Here is a 16,946-nt window from a genome sequence, read left to right as displayed (position 1 = left end):
GACCTTTGTTCTTCCTTGGGTTGGCTGGAACACTGGAGTATAGCCTTTTTTTTTTTTTTTTTTTTTTGAGATGGAGTCTTGCTCTGTTGCCCAGGCTACAGTTCAGTGTAGTGCAGTGTCACAATCTTGGCTCACTGCAACCTCTGCCTCCTGGGTTCAGGCGATTCTCTTGCCTCAGCCTCCTGAGTAGCTGACATTACAGGCATGCACCACCACGCCTGGCTAATTTGTGCATTTTAGTAGAGTCAGGGTTTCACCATGTTGGCCAGGCTGGTCTCGAACCCCTGACCTCAGGTGATCCGCCCACCTTGGCCTCCTAAAGTACTAGGATTACAGGGGTGAGCCACCGCACCTGGCCTGGAGTGTAGCCTTGAGGCCGAGAGGGAGGCCGATGTCGTTGGGCACCCTCCTTTCACTGAGTGAGTTAGCTGGAAAGTAGATTTCACTGATTTTACTTGTATATTTTGCCGGGGGGTGGTAGACAAAGGGTGTTAGAACCCTCTGGCAAACTCATGCACTTAAGAGATGGTTTTTTTCACATTGACTTTTCCCAAGCCCTAAAGGAGGGCTGAGGCTGTTCAGCAATTCACACTGTTGTCCAATTTGGAAAGATACTTACCTGCTGAGACACGTTTGAGAAAGCATGAGCCATCGCTGCATGTGACCCTGGATAATTGAGAAACGTGATTCCAGCATTGAATGGAGGGGGGCTGGTGTGTTCAGGAGTGGGGCGTACCTCATGGTTTCACATCTCCTCCTGCAGTGTGGACACGAGCCACAGAAAGACAGTAAATGGGGGGCCATAAAACCACATCTTCTAAGTTCTCTGCAGGTGTTGGCCTCTCCCGGCACGTGACATAGGCCCCCCATTCTAATCTGACTCAGAGATGGTCTGAGATATGCACCTGGGCCATGTGGGTTGTGTCATTTACCCCCTCTTCTTCTAGCGCTAGTTAGAGATTCTGCCTGTTACAAAATAGAGCCACTTGTGAAACTAGTTGTGTCTCAACAGAGACACTTTCCAAAAGGCCTAAGAGGAGTTTTCTTGGTGAAGAATTTCTGTAGTGGTCACTTTTCGAATAGTTATGAAACCCACTCTATTCTTTGTCTTCCGTAAAATTGGATTTTTTTTTGTTTTTGACAGGGTTTTGCTCTGTCACCCAGGCTGGAGTGCAGTTGTGCAACATAGCTCACTGCAGCCTGAAACTCCTGGGCTCAGGCAGTCCCCGGGTAGCTGAGACCACAAGGGCTCAGTGCCACACCTAGCTGATTCTTAATTTTTTGTAGATACGGGTTTTTCCTATGTTTCCCAGGCTGGTCTCGAACTCCAGGCCCAAGCCTCCCACCTCAGCCTCTCAAAGTGCTGGGATTACAGGTGTGTCCACTGTGCCCTGCCAGGACTGGAATTTTAAGATCTCCTTATTTGTGAATGACACGGTGCATCTGGGCATGGAAGACTGATTTGCCCTGAGAAATACTCAGGGATGTAAGTGGCGGGCAGGGCTGTGCGCAGGCGCACTGAGGAAAGCCTGTAAAACGGACCCAGACGAGCAAGCCTGACTGATAGCAGATGGCTGGGCCTTCTCTCCAAGCCCGTTGGTGTGAGGGCCAGAAGGCAGCTTGCTGCCTGTGCAGAGCAGTTCTGATGTATCCCTCACTAAGAAAGTCTGTGCTGTAAACGAGAGAAGTGTCCCATTTATAACTTGTAAAAGACATGCTTAGTGCTGGATCCTGAACCATCAGATTAGAAAGGCCCAGTAGCATCTCTTTAATATTTATTCCCTATTATTGTTACTTTTTCTTTTTGGAGACAATCTCCATCTGTTCTCCAGGCTGGAGTGCAGAGATGTTAGCTCACTGTACCCTCGACCACCCAGGTTCAAGCGATCCTTCCACCTCTGCCTCCCAAGTAGCAGGGACACCTGGCTAATTTAATTCGTGTGTGTGTGTGTGTGTGTGTGTGTGTGTGTGTGAGAGAGAGAGAGAGAGAGAGAGAGAGAGAGAGAGAGAAGATGGGGTCTTGCTATGTTGCCCAGGCTGGGTCTCAAACTCCTGGCCTCAAGCAAGCTGTCCTCTCACCTCGGCAGCTTAAAGCATTGAGACTACAGACATGAACTGTAGTGCCTGGCCTCCTTATTTTTGAATTGCTCAAGCCATATGATAAAAATAAGGATATCTTTTTTTTTTTCTTTTTTGAGACAGAGTCTCACGCCGTCACCCGGGGTTGGAGTGCAGTGGTGCAATCTTGGCTCACTGCAACCTCCGCCTCCCGGGTTCAAACGATTCTCCTTGCCTCAGCCTCCCAAGTAGCTGGGATTACAGGTGCCCACCTCCACACCTGGCTAATATTTTTGTGTTTTTAGTAGAGATGGGGTTTCACCATGTTGGCTAGGATGGTCTCGATCTCCTGACCTTGTGATCTGCCCGCCTATACCTCCCAAAGTGCTGGGATTACAGGCGTGAGCCAGTGCACCTGGCTGAAAAATAAGGATATCTTTTCTGTTTTTTTGTTTTTTATTTTCCCATGCTGTTCTTATGATGAAAATAAGGATATCTTTAAAAAAAAAATACTGCTATCCTAGCATGTCATACATCACCTTTTTTTCCCGAAAGCCTCTCTACCTATGCAGACATAATTTTAGCTTTTATTTTCTTTTTAAAATATACTTTTTCTTTTTTCATAACCCCATTAAATCTCTTGTAGACATACTTTTTATTTGCTAACTGTCAAGACAAATACAGTGAGGCTTTGGCTCCTGAGTTTGTGTCTTACGTGCCCCTTGCTGTCATTATTACCACCTTCGTAGTCACCACAGGGTGGCTGCGCACCCACCCGGGGCTTCATTAATCGCAATTTACTTAATCCCTCTTTATTTCTGTTTCCGGTTCCTAATGGTATCTTTTCCCCTTTGTGTCTGCAGGAAGTTCTCCAGCAGCTGATTGTAATGAATTTGCCCAATGTTTTGATGATTGGCAGAGACCCACTATCTGGTGAGTGAAAGCCGCCCCCTTCCCCCCCTGCAGTGCCCGGGCAGTGCCATCAGCTTCGGGCAGCTGTTGGCCGTAGAGCTCTGGATGCCAGCTTGGGCCAGCACAGTGAAAACACATGATCGTTTTGGTGAGATTTTAAAGAGTGAGGGTTCATTACCCTGAGGCATTCAGCCAAGAGCACATTTCCTCCTTAAGAATGAAGCCTTCCCAACCGCTCAGATGTGTGTGCCGAGGCCGACGAGGCCATGGCCTGTTCCTCCTGGGAAGGTGGGTCTGGGTTTAGGTGCCTGAGTCATTCAGCCCGGTGTACTTACCCCCTCAGTAAACGTGGAATCAGCTGACACCATCAGGGAGTGTGGCACCTTAGACAAGAGTAAGAATCTCTTTAGAGAACTGACATCTGTGTTCACTGGGTCCCACGAGGCTTCATTCATGCTCGGTGACGGAGCTCACTGATCTGTCTTAGGTCTCCCTGCTGGACTCGGCTCTCCTGGCAGGTACGGGTTCTAGGTCCCCGCAGTCTCTGATGCTCAGTGTGAGTTTGAAAGACCGAATGAGGCTGAGAGCAGTAGCTCATTCCTGTAACCCTAAAACTTTGGGAGGCTGAGGGAGGAGGATCACTTGAGTCCAAGAGTTTAAGACCAGCCTGGGTAACATAGTGAGACCTCATCCCTAATGATAACATTTAAAAAAGAAAGATCACACGAAATGGCCTCCTGGCATCCTACAGAAAGTCAGAACTTAGTCTGCCTGACAGATGACTCCCTGGGTGCGTTAAATGGAGTGATGCCTTGCCTTCCTTTCACGTTTGCGTGTGTTTACCTGCATCCATAGCTTGTGGACAGCAGCGGCTTCCCTGTTGCTTGGGGGCACTCTTTCTGGGCTCCAGCTGGCTGAGGTGTCCGCCATTTCTCTGCATGAGCCAGAAGGAGGAGCTTCCCGGGACCCCACTTAGTCTTCAGTGCTCTGGCCCTTGGGTGCTCACCGCCTTACGTGGGGACTCTGCAGAGGCCACCCCTGACCCTCCTGGTGGCCCGTGACAGCAAGTGCCCTCTCCCACTCCATGAGTTAGTAGCAGGCAGCCTTGGTTCTGCTCCCTTGCCAGCTCTGCTGTGGGGCCATGTGTGTTCCAGCTTTATTTCACAGCTCCCCCAGAGAAAGGCAGAGGTGACGAATGCAGCCCATGCTGGCCACAGCCCTGGGCTCCAGGGACAGTGGGGACTCTCACGATTTCTGATAACTTCAGGGAAGTGGCGTCTCTTTTGTTGAGCAGAACCGTGATACCTTCCTGGTTTATTTGGGGCTGGTGCCATGGGAGGGGATGAGAGTGATGCCTGCAGAGGCTGGCAGTGGCTTAGTCCTGCTGTTTGTCCACTCTGGGGACAGGGGAGGACAGGAGAGGAGGACAGTCACTCCTTAGCAAGCCTAGCCCATGCTTGGCACTGAACATGAGTTAAAAATGGAATGAAAGGCCAAGCGTGGTGGCGAGACCTGTCTCTACAAAAGATAAAAAAGCCGGGCATGGTGGCTGCACTTACAGTTCTAGCTACTTTGGGAGGCTGAGGTGGGAGGATTGCTTAAGCCCAGGAGGTTGAGGCTGCAGTGAGCTGTAATTGTGCCACTGCACTCCAGCCTGGGTGACAGGCAAGACTCCATCTTTAGTTTATTAAAATTTGTTTTGAAGGAATGAAAATGTGCTTCTGGGGTGTGGCTGCGCCCATATCTGTTTACAGTGAGGGAACTGAGGCTCAGAGGGCTTGGGTGCCATGCCCTTGGCCAGTTGGCCTGTAAGCAGAGAGGGTGATTGGAAACCTCTGTCCGCCCCCACACCTCAGCCCCTTCATCTGTCACACACGGACATCTACGGGTTAGGTAGAACTGTAGGCAGTTGCCAATATTCAGCCTTTTGTGACCAACAAAAATGGTAGTTGTATATGGTTGACCCTGATATGAAACACATCCTTCTCCCTGATTATCCTCACCCCTACCTTCAGCTCCGATGCCGCCTGTATAACTTGCCCCACTTCCTGCTGGCACTCCCCTCTTCTCATCCCTGCAGGTGGATGCCATCTGGAAGCCTGTCCTTTCTGTGCCCCGCTGCCGTCAGGCACCACCCAACACCACAGACAGAGATTGTCCATGGCAGAGAACGTAGTCCCCACCTCAGCTGATATTTTTAAAAACAGCTTTATTGAGGTGCCATTTGCATGCTCTAAACCATTGTAAGTGTATAGTTCAGTGATTTTTTTTTCATAAGTGTATATACAGAGTCGTAGAACCCTAACCACAATCCAGCTTTAGAACGTCAGGGGGAAGCTGGTTTTAGACTGTTGATAGGTGAATTGAATGTCCCCGGCACCACCATGGTATATACTCAGCCCGCATGGATCAAAGAGGTTCTGGTCCCAGCTCCAGAGGTGGAGTTGGAGACACTGGGCAGTGAGCACTGGGAAAGTGAAGGGTGGGAGTAACTGTCCATCACCGGGGCTCACAGGGCCCCCTGGGCTGCGCTCACTGACGCGCTAGACAGCGGCCTCGGCAGGCTGCACACGGAGGGCAGTGCGTCGGGGCTGGGGAACCGGGAGCTGGGTGCACGGATGGGTAGGTTTGACAGGGGCCCCAAGGTGCTCTGACAGCAGAGGAGGCTGACGGGGGACATCCAGCAGTAGGAAGAAGCAGACACCAGTGTCAAGGGCAGAGAGATGTATTTATGAAACAGCATTTTTAGTTTTCAATTGTAAAAATAGATGTGTGAAGCTTTCTTTTTTTGGTTTCTTTTTAAACAAATAACCAAGTCGGTGTTTTTATAATTTGTGTGGTTGCCAGGGGTCGGGTGTGCGTGTGCTTTTCAACTAAATCTGTCCCCCTCGCGTGTGAGGGGCTTGCTTTGTACTCCTTCTGGTGGATGCTGACGCTGTACTATTTATAACTTTATTTTATTTCTTTTGAGAGGGAGTCTTGCTCTGTCACCCAGGCTGGAGTGCAATGGCGCGATCTCGGCTCACTGCAACCTCTGCCTCTTGGGTTCAAGCGATTCTCCTGCCTCAGCCTGCCAAGTAACTGGGACTATAGGCATGTACCACCACACCCGGCTAATTTTTGTAATTTTAGCAGAGACAGGGTTTTACCATATTAGCCAGGCTGCTCTCGAACTCCTGATCCTGTGATCCGCCCCTCCCAAAGTGCTGGCATTACAGGCGTGAGCCACCATGCCTGGCCATTTATAGCATTTTATTGTGTGGGGTAACTTTTCTGTTTGGGGCACATAACATCACAAGCTCCCATATTCCAGATCCCAACACAGCACCGCTGTCCCCCAAAACAAAGATATTAAAAGACCCTGAGAGGCTATGCATTTGTCCCCTTTCTCTGACCTGAAAAAGGGAGGTGTCACAACTTAGTTTCTCTGTATGTCTCACTTAACCTCCCGTACCCGTAAGAATCTCTTCCTACCCTGGGTGGTAGTCAAGGACAGTGCAGTGACTAGGAAACAGTACTTCATGTACTTAAAATTGTGTTTGAAACCTCTCCTCGGCATCTCCCCTTCCTGGCCCAAACTCCTCCCCACCTTGCGCTGTGTCCACCCTGGGGCCGTCTCTGAATTTCTGCTCTGATGGTGCTGTGGTTTTGCAGCTCACTCTCAGCTGTACCCGCGTCCATGGGGAGGGGGTCTGTCTGGTGCCTCACTGCTATATTCTCTTTCTCTGAGCATGGCCTGGGCTCTGACTGGACCCTGCTTGAACCCCGTCCTCACTTTTACATGAGGGCTCTTAGCAGAAGAGACGGGCCCCCATAGCGGCGCAGCGTGCAGGCTTCTGGGGCGTGAGTGGCGTAGAGCGTCCTTTGCTTTGTTTCCCCTCAGTGCCCCCCTCAGCTACCCTGCGTCCTTCTGGCTGTTCCCCAGGGCAGTGTCCTCACCCCTGCCCCCTGCAGTCTGCTCCCAGCATGGCAGCCCGAGCAGCCTACTCCTCAAGTCAGCTGACTGTCACTTTGCAGCCCCCTCTGGGCACCAGGGCCTGTGCGCTGGCCGTTCTGGTTGCCAGCGAGCTATGTGAACACCTCCTGCGAGGTCCTGCTCAGTGTGGCCCCGTCGTCTTTGTCCCGCTCTGCTTTCCTCCCTCCATACCTTCCGGCACCTGTGACTATACTGTTGACTTACTTTTTCCTGCCTGTGACATTGCATACTCTTCCCCGTCTAGGGTGTATACTCATGAGGGCAGGAACCCTGGGATTTTTGTTGTTGTTGTCGGTGCATTCTGAATGTCTAGATCAGTGCCTGGCACGTGGTAGGTGCTCAGTAAATCTAGCATCCGCGCAGGGCGCCCACCTTTCTTCCTTTCTCCACTTTGTTCCTCCCTTAAGCTGGGGCCCCCAACAGGTGTTAACCACTTGCTGTCACAGATAAGAAGGCCATTTGTCAGTGGTCAGGGTCAAGTGAGATTCATTCTCCGCCTAGTATCATGTCTCTGTCTCCCCTAGGCCTGAGATGACCCCCTGAAAACCGCCTTCACCGTCTTGCCAGCTGCACAGCTATTAAACACCTTCTGTGGTTACTGATGAGTGTATTCTACAAGAAGCCTATGAGAAGCAGGAGCTCACGTCTGTGCTGTCTGAGCAACAAGGGAGGGTGTTGGGTGGAGCTAGACGGGCTCTGGGGTCCCTCCAGCTCTGGCTTCTCAGCATCGTTCTCAGCAGCCAGGCCTGTCACAGTGCCACATGCACAAATAAAAACTAGATTTGTCTGACAGGAAGCCAGGGTGTTAGCAAATTACTTTCTGCGATGAATCATAGGACAGTCGTGTTGGAAGAGAGTTGTTTTGTCTTCCAGAGTTTGCATTCAAGTGCAGTAGTGGCTCCAGACTCACATTGCCAATCCCACTGAAGCCGTTTAGAATGGAAGGGAACGAGCCATATAGATGCAGAATCCCAGCCCAGAGAGCAGAGGAGCTCATTCAGAGGCACACAGCATGGAGGTCCCCCTAGGTGAAAGATGGATTTAGCATCATAAATTGTACAGGTGGTTATTTTCGTGGATAGTTGGCCACTGGTTCCAAGCAAGAGGGTCACCATCACTGGTCTGCCCCGATGTTTCTTACTTTCTAAATGCCAAGCAGGGTTTCTGGGAGCCCAGGAGGAGCTGCGACTCCATATGTACACCTGCAGGGTCCTGTCTGTGAATACCACTGGAATCTTTGGGAATAGCCTTGGGGTTTCAGTAATTGCTCTTCTGTGGCCTGGCCCTTTGTCCTATGTTTTCTCCCTTTTATGATGGTTACAGAGGGAGAACATTACAGCCACAGAGGAAGCACCCTGAAGAGTCAGGGTTCTGTGCACACAAAATGCTCTGACCAACCTTCCTTCTTATCTGTATTTACTGCACTGGGTGAGGAAGCCAGAAGGCCAGACTTCTGACCTCCCCAAATAAAAGACTGGAACACCCTTGCATCCTTCCTCATCTAAGCTGGCTGCTTAAATCCCTCGGCCAGAGGCTCGCAGAAAGAGCTCAGTCCAGTCCCCCCCTTCAGCTCCCCTCCACTGGTGGGATGAACAGGCTACCTCTGCCCAGGAAGCCCCCAGTCTGTGTTGAGGCAGGAAGGGAAGACAGAGTCACAGCGACATTTATTCCAGGACAGAAGATGGTGCAAGAATGTGCTTCACAGCCAGTGCAGGGAGCCTGATGCATTCTGCTTAGGTCAGGAAGGCTTCCTGGAGGAGGCAATATCTGGGCAAGGGCTTGGACAGAGAAAGCAAGGAAAGGTGTTCTAGGTGGAACAAGCTCAGGGGGGTGGATATTGCTGGGAGTCCCATGAGGAGCCGCAAGCGTGGGGAAGGGAGGAGGTCTTCTGTGACCTCCTGGGGCAGGGAGGAGGTCTTCTGTGACAGCTGAGGTTTAGGTTTCATAGGCCAGAGGAAGCAGGCCTCCTGAAACTCCTTGGAATTTAATATTTAACCCTCTCAGTATTGACTTGCTCTCCTCCCAGGGTGTCCTTGGAGTGCTTTTCAGATCCCATGGAAACATCTCTCTCGTAACCCACGTGGTGTAGCCCTGCCTTCCTTCAGAGGGCCCCGGGAACTTGTGAGGGCTGGGTGTGCCTGAGGCTTGCTGACCTCCACCTTGGCAACCCAGGCACAGGCTCAGAGTCTGCCTTGTGCGGAGCAGTCCTCCTGCTGCTGAGATTGTGCTTTTAAAAATTAAAAGTGGGCGAGGCGGCTCACACCTGTAATCCCAGCATTTTGGGAGGCCAAGATGGGTGGATCACAAGGTCAGGAGTTGAAGACCCACCTGGCCAACACAGTGAAACCCCATCTCTACTAAAAATGCAAAAATTAGCTGGACATGGTGGCATGTGCCTGTAATCCCACCTCCTCAGGAGGCTGAGGCAGGAGAACTGCTTGAACCGGGACCCGGGAGGCAGAGGTTGCAGTGAGCTGAGATTGCACCGCAGCACTCCAGCCTGGGCTACAGAGCAAAAGCACTGTCTTCCCTGCCCTGCTGCCCTCCCCCATCCCGCCCTGGCTCCAGCCTGCTCGCTTTGTGGTGTGGAGGCCCAGGGTCTGCCACTCAGGCTTAATGAGCCATTCTTGTGTTTTTTTCCCCTACCCTTGTTTTCATTTTATTTCTCCTGGCCCATATTCTCTAATCCTGTGTACACATGTATATGTATGTATATATGTAACTTTCATGTTTGCAAAAGTTTGGGGCCTTCTAATTGGGAGGGAAGAAATAAGTAAAGAAAAAGAAAACGAATCTTGCAGGCATTTTGATTGTTCTAAAATTTTCTCTTTCATCTTTGAGAGAGAAGTTTTGGTAAAGCAACCAAATGCTATTTCAGACGACCCTGATTCTGTCCTGCTTCTTTGCTTCTGTGCTGCTTGTGGGATCCAGAAATGAGGCCCCCAGTTCGTGTGGTGCAGGGGCATGTGAGCCGGGAGTCAGGAGCCGGGGCTTTCCTTTCCCAGGAGGCTGCAGAGCTTGGCTGACACCAAGCCCAGGCGAGCGTCACAGCGCAGCCCACACGCCGGCCTCTGAGCACCCGCGGCTCTGCCTGGAGACCAGACTTTGTTAGTAAACTTCCTAGCAATGGCTCAGGCACAGAGAGGACGCGCTGCTGACCGCCACAGCCACACCATGGCTTCCAGCACGCTGGCTTTCTGTGACTGCCGCCATCTGCAGAGGAGGGAAGAGATGCTGTTTGTCAGAGGTCTTTAGGTTTGAGTTTTCTGCCTGGTGGTTGGGAGGGACCCTTTTCCATAGTGTCCCCTGCCTGCCCTTGCTCTTCACCCCTTCCAGGGCAAACTCGGGTCTCAGGCTGCAGGCTTTGGCTGATGCTGCTTTTCTATTCTTCAGTTGTTTGGTACTGGGAAATGGATTCACTCTCAGCTTCTGTAGCCGTGGCAGGCAGGTGGAGTAGGAGGTCATTTTTGGGGTGAGGGTGCTCTAAGGGACTATTTCAAATTATTCTACATGATCTGGGGGCAGCTGTCAACTGTGGTGCGTGGTGGTGCTGGGGGGGTCTGCGAGGGTGGGACCAACTTGATATGGGCAGCAGAGGGACACGAGGATGAAGGGCCACTGATCAGGGTGCCCCAGAGGCTACTGTACCGTTCTACACAGGCCTGCGGCTTAGTGCCTTCCAGAGTCCATGGTTGATCAGTGTTTGTGCCTGGTTATGTTAATGCGGGGGCAGGGGCACATGTGGTGACATGAGGATTTCACAGGGATCGCTCCCCGGAATGTAAGCCTATGTGTAGAGGTGTCTGGCTCCTTCCCTGTGGGTGGGGACATGTATGATGGAGGGTCCCCCTGTGCCCACCCATGGCGAGTTCTCCAGCTCTATTATTCCTCAGCACTGCCTGGAAAGTACCCCTGACTGTTAAAATAATAGTAAACGGCTCTTCCCATTGTAAGCCGAGCCCTGAGGAGGCCCTCAGAGCTGTGCCCGCATGGATGAGTGTTGGGGGTATGCCCATACACTGAGGAGAGACCACGGGGTCACGTTCGGTGCACTGCTGTTTCCATATCACTGTCAAAGCCTTGTGCGCATCTTTATGAAATAACTGGATTTTAAGTACAAAACCAGGGACAGCAGTTAGTGGTTCACACCAGCGTACAAGCCAGAAGAGAAGCGAATTATGAAGCACACGTATCTGTGCCGTAGAAGAGAGAAACTGAAATTGCTCTTTGCTGTTCTACCCAGGTGCTTGATGCTAACAGTTAACACCACTCAGTCAGCACACGCTGGTTGAATAACCTGCATGGGGCCACGGGGATCAGAAGCAAAGCCACATAGCTCCCTGCTTTAGAAGGAAGCATAAATAAGTTAAGAGATGGCAGGTGGTGGTGGACCCGGGGACAGATCTTAGTTCTGTGGCTCAGCCTTTCTGAGCTACATTCTTGTTGTTTCTAAGATGGAGCTAATAATGCTACCTTTGGGGGATTGCTTTTGGAATTAAGTCGGACGGTAGCATGCCGTATATTAAGGTGCAGTAATGGTGGCCTGTTGGCGGGAAGGGCGGAATTACCTCTGGAATATAGTCAGTCCTTCCAGGTTGTGAGGGTTGAACCCTGAGCCTGGCTGGTGATTTGCAGGTCCTAGGCCTCTGAGGTTGTGGGGAGCTGAGTTAGCAAGTCAGAGGAATCAGTTTCACTGTTTTATCTCTGACCTAGTCATCTGTGCAGAGAAACGACTGTGCCTTCAACCCCAGCAGAGGGTATGCAGTTTGGGGCTGGAGGGCCCCCTCTTGGAAAGGGATGCTTGCCTGCTATTGCCTAAATCTCCAACTTCACACCTCCATCGTCATTTATACACAACAAGGTTTAGTTTCTGTGTCCAGAAATCAGAAAGCGTCTTCTGTCCAGGTGTGGTAGCTCACGCCTGGAATCCCAGCACTTGAGAAGCCAAAGCAGGTGAATCACTTGAGGTCAGGAGTTCGAAACCAGCCTGGCCAACATGATAAAATCCTGTCTCTACTAAAAAATAATAATAATAAAAATTAGCCGGGAGTTGTGGTGCATGTCTGTAGTCCCAGCTACTTGGGAGGCTGAGGCAGGAGAATCGCTTGAACCCAGGAGGTGGAGGTTGCAGTGAGCCGAGATCACGACACTGCACTCCAGCCTGGGTGACAGAAAAAGACGCTGTCTTAAAAAAAAAAAGGTGTCTTCTGAACATTTGCATGCCTACATCTTAACCAAAGAGTGGAGTCAAAAAGGACTCTTCAGATTACGTACCAGTCATGGAAGGTTTTGTTCCATGTGTCAATGTCCAACTGGTAGTCTGTGCTGTGTTCAGAAGGATTCTGAGGTCTAGTTCCACCCCTAAGTCAGAAAGTTCTGTGATTGACTAATCATGTCTGCCATGGACTCAGGATTAGCAAGTCGGGGAATTTTTAAACCTTGATATATAATGTACATTTTAGAGGATGGTGTATTTTAATTGTCCGACTACGTTTCTGTCCTCACGTCTGCCCTTGCTAATGTGTGCTGTCATGCAGCTTCCCTTCTGTTTTGGAAGCTTATGACTGTTAGCATTCTGCAGTTTTGCGTATAGCTCATGTCGGCCTGTCAGCATTCCGTTTCTGCTAAGATAGGCTGGGGTGACTCTCTTTGTGTAAAGACTCCAGGAAACAGGTAATAAGGTCAGGGTTTCTTAGACTCGGCTGTTGACTTAGGCCATCCTGGGATTTCCCCTGGGGTTCTCCTATACTCGAGAGAGTGTAGATGTGGGTTAAGTGTGGAGTGTGTCTGGTCTGATGTTTCTCGATCCCTGCCCCCAGTGGTTGCTTGTGACTTTTTTGGTGTAGGAATCCATGTCGTTTTATAACCTGCCCCAGTTTCTCCCTCTGAACACCATCTCAAGTTAAGTGTAACCACAAAAGCACTTAAATTTTTTTTTTTTTTTTTTTAAGTGGAGTCTCGTTCTGTCAGTAGGCTAGAGTACAATGGTGCGATCTTGGCTCACCGAAGCCTCTGACTCCTGGGTTTAAGCGATTCTCCTGCCTCAGCCTCCTGAATAGCTGGGACCAGAGGTGTATGCCATCATGCCCAGCTAATTTTTGTATTTTTAGTAGAGACGGGTTTTCCCATTTTGGCCAGGCTGGTCTCGATCTCTTGACCTCATGATCTGCCCGCCTCCACTTCCCAAAGTGCTGGGATTACAGGCGTGAGCCACCATACCTGGCCAAAGCTCTTGTAATTTGACAAGCAGCGTGCTCTTTTACCTCTCAGCCTTCACACACGCTGTCCCCTGGGCCTGGAAAGCCCACACTTGCCTACCCAATTAGTCTGTCTCCTCCTCATCTATGGGACTCAGCTCAGAGGTTATTCCCTTTAGAATCCTTGCCCCGAGGCGTGCTGCAAATGAGAAGTTCCTTTCCCGGTTCCCATAGTATTAGCTTTCAGATTGCAGGTTTGGCTTCCAGCACATAGTAGGCACTTGGCAGGGAGCTGTCTGTAGGTTTGTTTCTTCTTGGCCTGCTTGCTTGTGTCACTGAGCCAGTTCTACTGGCAAGGATCCAGGAGGGAATCTTCTGCTGTGTTTTGAAACTTCAAAACCCACAATCTGGTAGATTTATGGAAATTGCGGGTTTTCTTACTACTGAAATCCTAAAAGAAATTGGGCATCAGCTTGTCATAGGAAATCAGAAAACTTCTGCTCCCCGCCCTGAGCGCTTTTAAAAAACTAATTTGTAGGAATCTGTAGGGTGGGGATCACGGAATGCATTTGCTACAGGCATAAGGTTCTGTTCACTCAGCCTGGTGAGATGCAGCACTGCTCTGCTTCATTTGAATGAGGGCAGAGGTGAATTTCTTAGTAACCTGTTAATCATCGAAGAGTTTATTTTTATTTTTTTCCATGAATATTTCTCTAAACTTAATTATCTGCCTTTAAAACCTTTTCCCTTCTGTTGCAAACCTTAGCAACAGGAATCCATACTTGTCTAATCAGTGCTGTGGATCAGATTCAGTGTTTTCTTTTTCTTTTCTTTTCTTTTTTTTTGAAAGAAAGAAAGAGAAAGGGGGAGAGAGAACAGGAATCTTGTTCTATTGCCCAGGCCGGAATGCAGTCTAAAACTAGGTATTAAAAACCTCTTTTATGCCAATAATTGGGCTTAACAGCGGAGACAGGAAGGAATAAGGGAAGAAAATAACAAACAGCCAACCAATATTTTATTTAAATCTGTGGAATGCTATGCAAATGCTGAAGAGTGATTTACTTCCAATTATGTGGTCACTTTCAAAACAGGTGTAATGTGATACTGAGAAAAATGTATGTTCCGTGGACGTGGGGTGAAGAATTCTATAGATATTCACTGAGTTTACTTGTTCCAGGTCTGAGTTCGAATCGTAGATGTCCCTGTTAATTTTCTATCTCATTGATCCGTCGAATATTAACAATGTGGTGTCAAAGTCTCCCGCTATTATTGTGCGGGAGTCCAAGTCTCTTTATAAGTCATTAAGAACTTGTCTTATGTATCTGGGTGCTCCTATATTGAGTGCATATATATTTATGATCATTGACTCCTGTTGTTGCATTGATCCTTTTACCATTATGTAATGTCCTTCTTTGTTTCTTTTAGTCTTTGTTACTATTAAAGTCTATTTTGTCAGAGACGAAAGTTACAACTCCTGGTTTTGTTTTTTCTTTTAGTCCTCCGTTTGATTGGTGAGTCTTCTACCAAAGCTTTGTTTTGAGTCTGTGTGTGTCCTTACTTATAAGATGGATCTGGATACAGCGTACCGATGGGTTTTGACTTTTTATTCAATTTGCCTGTCTGTGTCTTTGATTGGGGCATTTAATCCATTTAAATTAAGGATTAATATTGATATTTGTGAGTTTAATATTGTCGTTTAATGCTAGCTGGCTATTTTGCCCGTTAGTTGATATAGATTCTTCATTATGGAGATACTCTTTACCTTTTGGTACGGTTTTAGGATGACTGATACTGGTTGTTCCTTTCTTTTAGAATATAGCACTTCTTTTAGAAGCTGTTGTAAAGCAGGCCTGGTGGTGAAGAAACCTCTGAGTGCTTGCTTGTTTGTGAAAAATGTTATTTTTCCTTCATTTATGAATCTTAGTTTGGCTGCATATGAGATTCTGGGTTGAAAATTCTTTTCTTTGAGGATATTGAATATTGACCCTCACTCTCTTCTAGTTTGTAGGGTTTCTGCTGAGAGATCTGCTATGAGTCTGATAGGCTTCCCTTTATGGGTAACCTGACCTTTCTCTCTAGCTGCCCTTAGAATTTTCTCCTTTGTTTCAACCCTGGTGAATCTAACAATTATGTGTCTTGGGGTTGCTCTACTTGAGGAGTATCTTTGTGGTGTTCTCTGTATTACCTGGAGTTGAGTATTGTCCTGCCTTACTAGGTTAGGAAAGTTTTCCTGAATAATATCCTGAAGAATATTTTCCAGCTTGGATTCATTCTCTTCATAACATTCAGGTACACCTATCAAATGTAAATTAGGTCTTTTCACATAGTCCCACATTTCCTGGAGACTTAGCTCATTCCTTTTTACTCTTTCTTCTCTAATCTTGTCTTCTCATTTCCTTTCATTAAGTTGGTCTTCAACCTCTGATATCCTTTCTTCTGCTTGATCAATTCGACTGTTAAAACCTGTGCATACTTCACGGAGTTCTCATATTGTATTCTTCAGTTCCATTAATTCACTTATATTCCTCTCTAAATTGTCTATTCTTGTTAGGATTTTGTCAAACCTTTTTTCAAGGTTCTTACTTTCTTTACATTGGGCTACAACATGTTCTTTTAACTCACAGAAGTTTCTTATCCACCTTCTGAAGCCTGATTCTGTTAATGAAATGCACTCGTTCTCCATCAGGCCTTATTCCCTTGTTGATGAGGAACTGTGATCCCCGGTAGATGGAGAGGCGTTCTGATTTTGGGTATTCTCAGCCTTTTTACACTGGTTCCTTCCCTTCATTGTAAATTTATCCACCTGTCGTCTTTGTAATTACCGACTTTCTAATTAGATCTCTGAGTGGACGTCCAACTTGTTGATTCTCAGCGCCGGAATCTGAGCAACCCACTGCACTGGCTAAAACAGTGGTGTTAAGATTCGCGATGCTTTGCTGCCCGGGAATCTCCGGTCTGGCTTGCTTCTTGAGTCCCTTTTTCAATCAGCTGAATAGGCGACTCTGCCTTCCCAGAGCTCCAAATGTCAACCAAAAGGGGACCCAGTCCCGTTTACTCTGTACCAAGAACTGCTGCACCGGGGCACTGGCAAAACTGCCGCACCAGCCACAATAGTCGTGCTGGCGACCCATGGGGCTCCTCCGCTGGGAATGTCCTGGTCCGTGAGCAACAAAAATTCGTCTGAAAGTGTGGCGTCCTCTCCTTCTCTGCACTTTCACTGAGAGCTACAATCCTGAGCTGCTGGTAATCAGCCATCTTGGATCTCTCTCCAGATTTAGTGTTTTCTTGATGTCTAATGGGTGTTGGGATGAATGAGGGAATGAATGATTGACTCAGGGTTGTCATTGTCTGTGAGTGCAGGGTGCTGAGAGAGTAGAACCCTTTGCTCTGTCACTGAACAGCCTTGGAATGTAGTTTGTTTTTATTTTTCTTTTTTTGGAAATGGAGTCTTGCTGTGTCACCCAGGCCAGAGTGCAGTGGCACAATCAAAGCTCACTGCAGCTTCAACCTCCCAGGCTCAGGCAATCCTCCTGCCTCAGCCTCCCAAATAGTGCACCACCAGGCCCGGCTAATTTTTTTTTAAATAGAGATGGGGTCTCAGTTGGGTGCAATGGCTCACACCTATAATCCCAGCACTTTTGGGAGGCCAAGACGAGCAGATCGCTTGAGGTCAGGAGTTCAAGACCAGCCTGGTCAACATGGCGAAACCCCATCTCTACTAAAAATACAAAAATTAGCCAGGCGTTGGTGGTGGGTGCCTGTAATCCCAGCTACTTGGGAGGCTGAAGTAGGAGAATCGCTTG

At 48.7% G+C, this 16,946-nt stretch overlaps 1 protein-coding gene across 8 annotated transcripts in view; it reads left to right on the top strand.

Moving 5' to 3' along the window:
- CCDC88C (coiled-coil and HOOK domain protein 88C) overlaps positions 1-16,946 on the top strand; it is a 150,065-nt gene that overhangs the window by 58,203 nt on the left and 74,916 nt on the right. For 6 of the 8 annotated variants that reach the window (XM_035261282.3, XM_035261279.3, XM_035261280.3 and 3 more), the window contains exon 4: positions 2,922-2,991. The exons of 1 other annotated variant lie outside the window; for it this stretch is intronic. In XM_035261282.3, coding sequence (XP_035117173.2) covers positions 2,922-2,991 — 70 coding nt within the window. Of the gene's footprint in view, positions 1-2,921; positions 2,992-5,050; positions 5,214-16,946 lie in introns of all 8 variants that reach the window. One more of the 8 variants, XM_078335611.1, reaches the window with a different exon arrangement.

Source organism: Callithrix jacchus, chromosome 8, assembly GCF_049354715.1.
Source record: "Callithrix jacchus isolate 240 chromosome 8, calJac240_pri, whole genome shotgun sequence".
Classification (NCBI taxonomy): Eukaryota; Metazoa; Chordata; class Mammalia; order Primates; family Cebidae; genus Callithrix; species Callithrix jacchus.
This window is presented reverse-complemented; position numbering and strand designations above follow the sequence as displayed.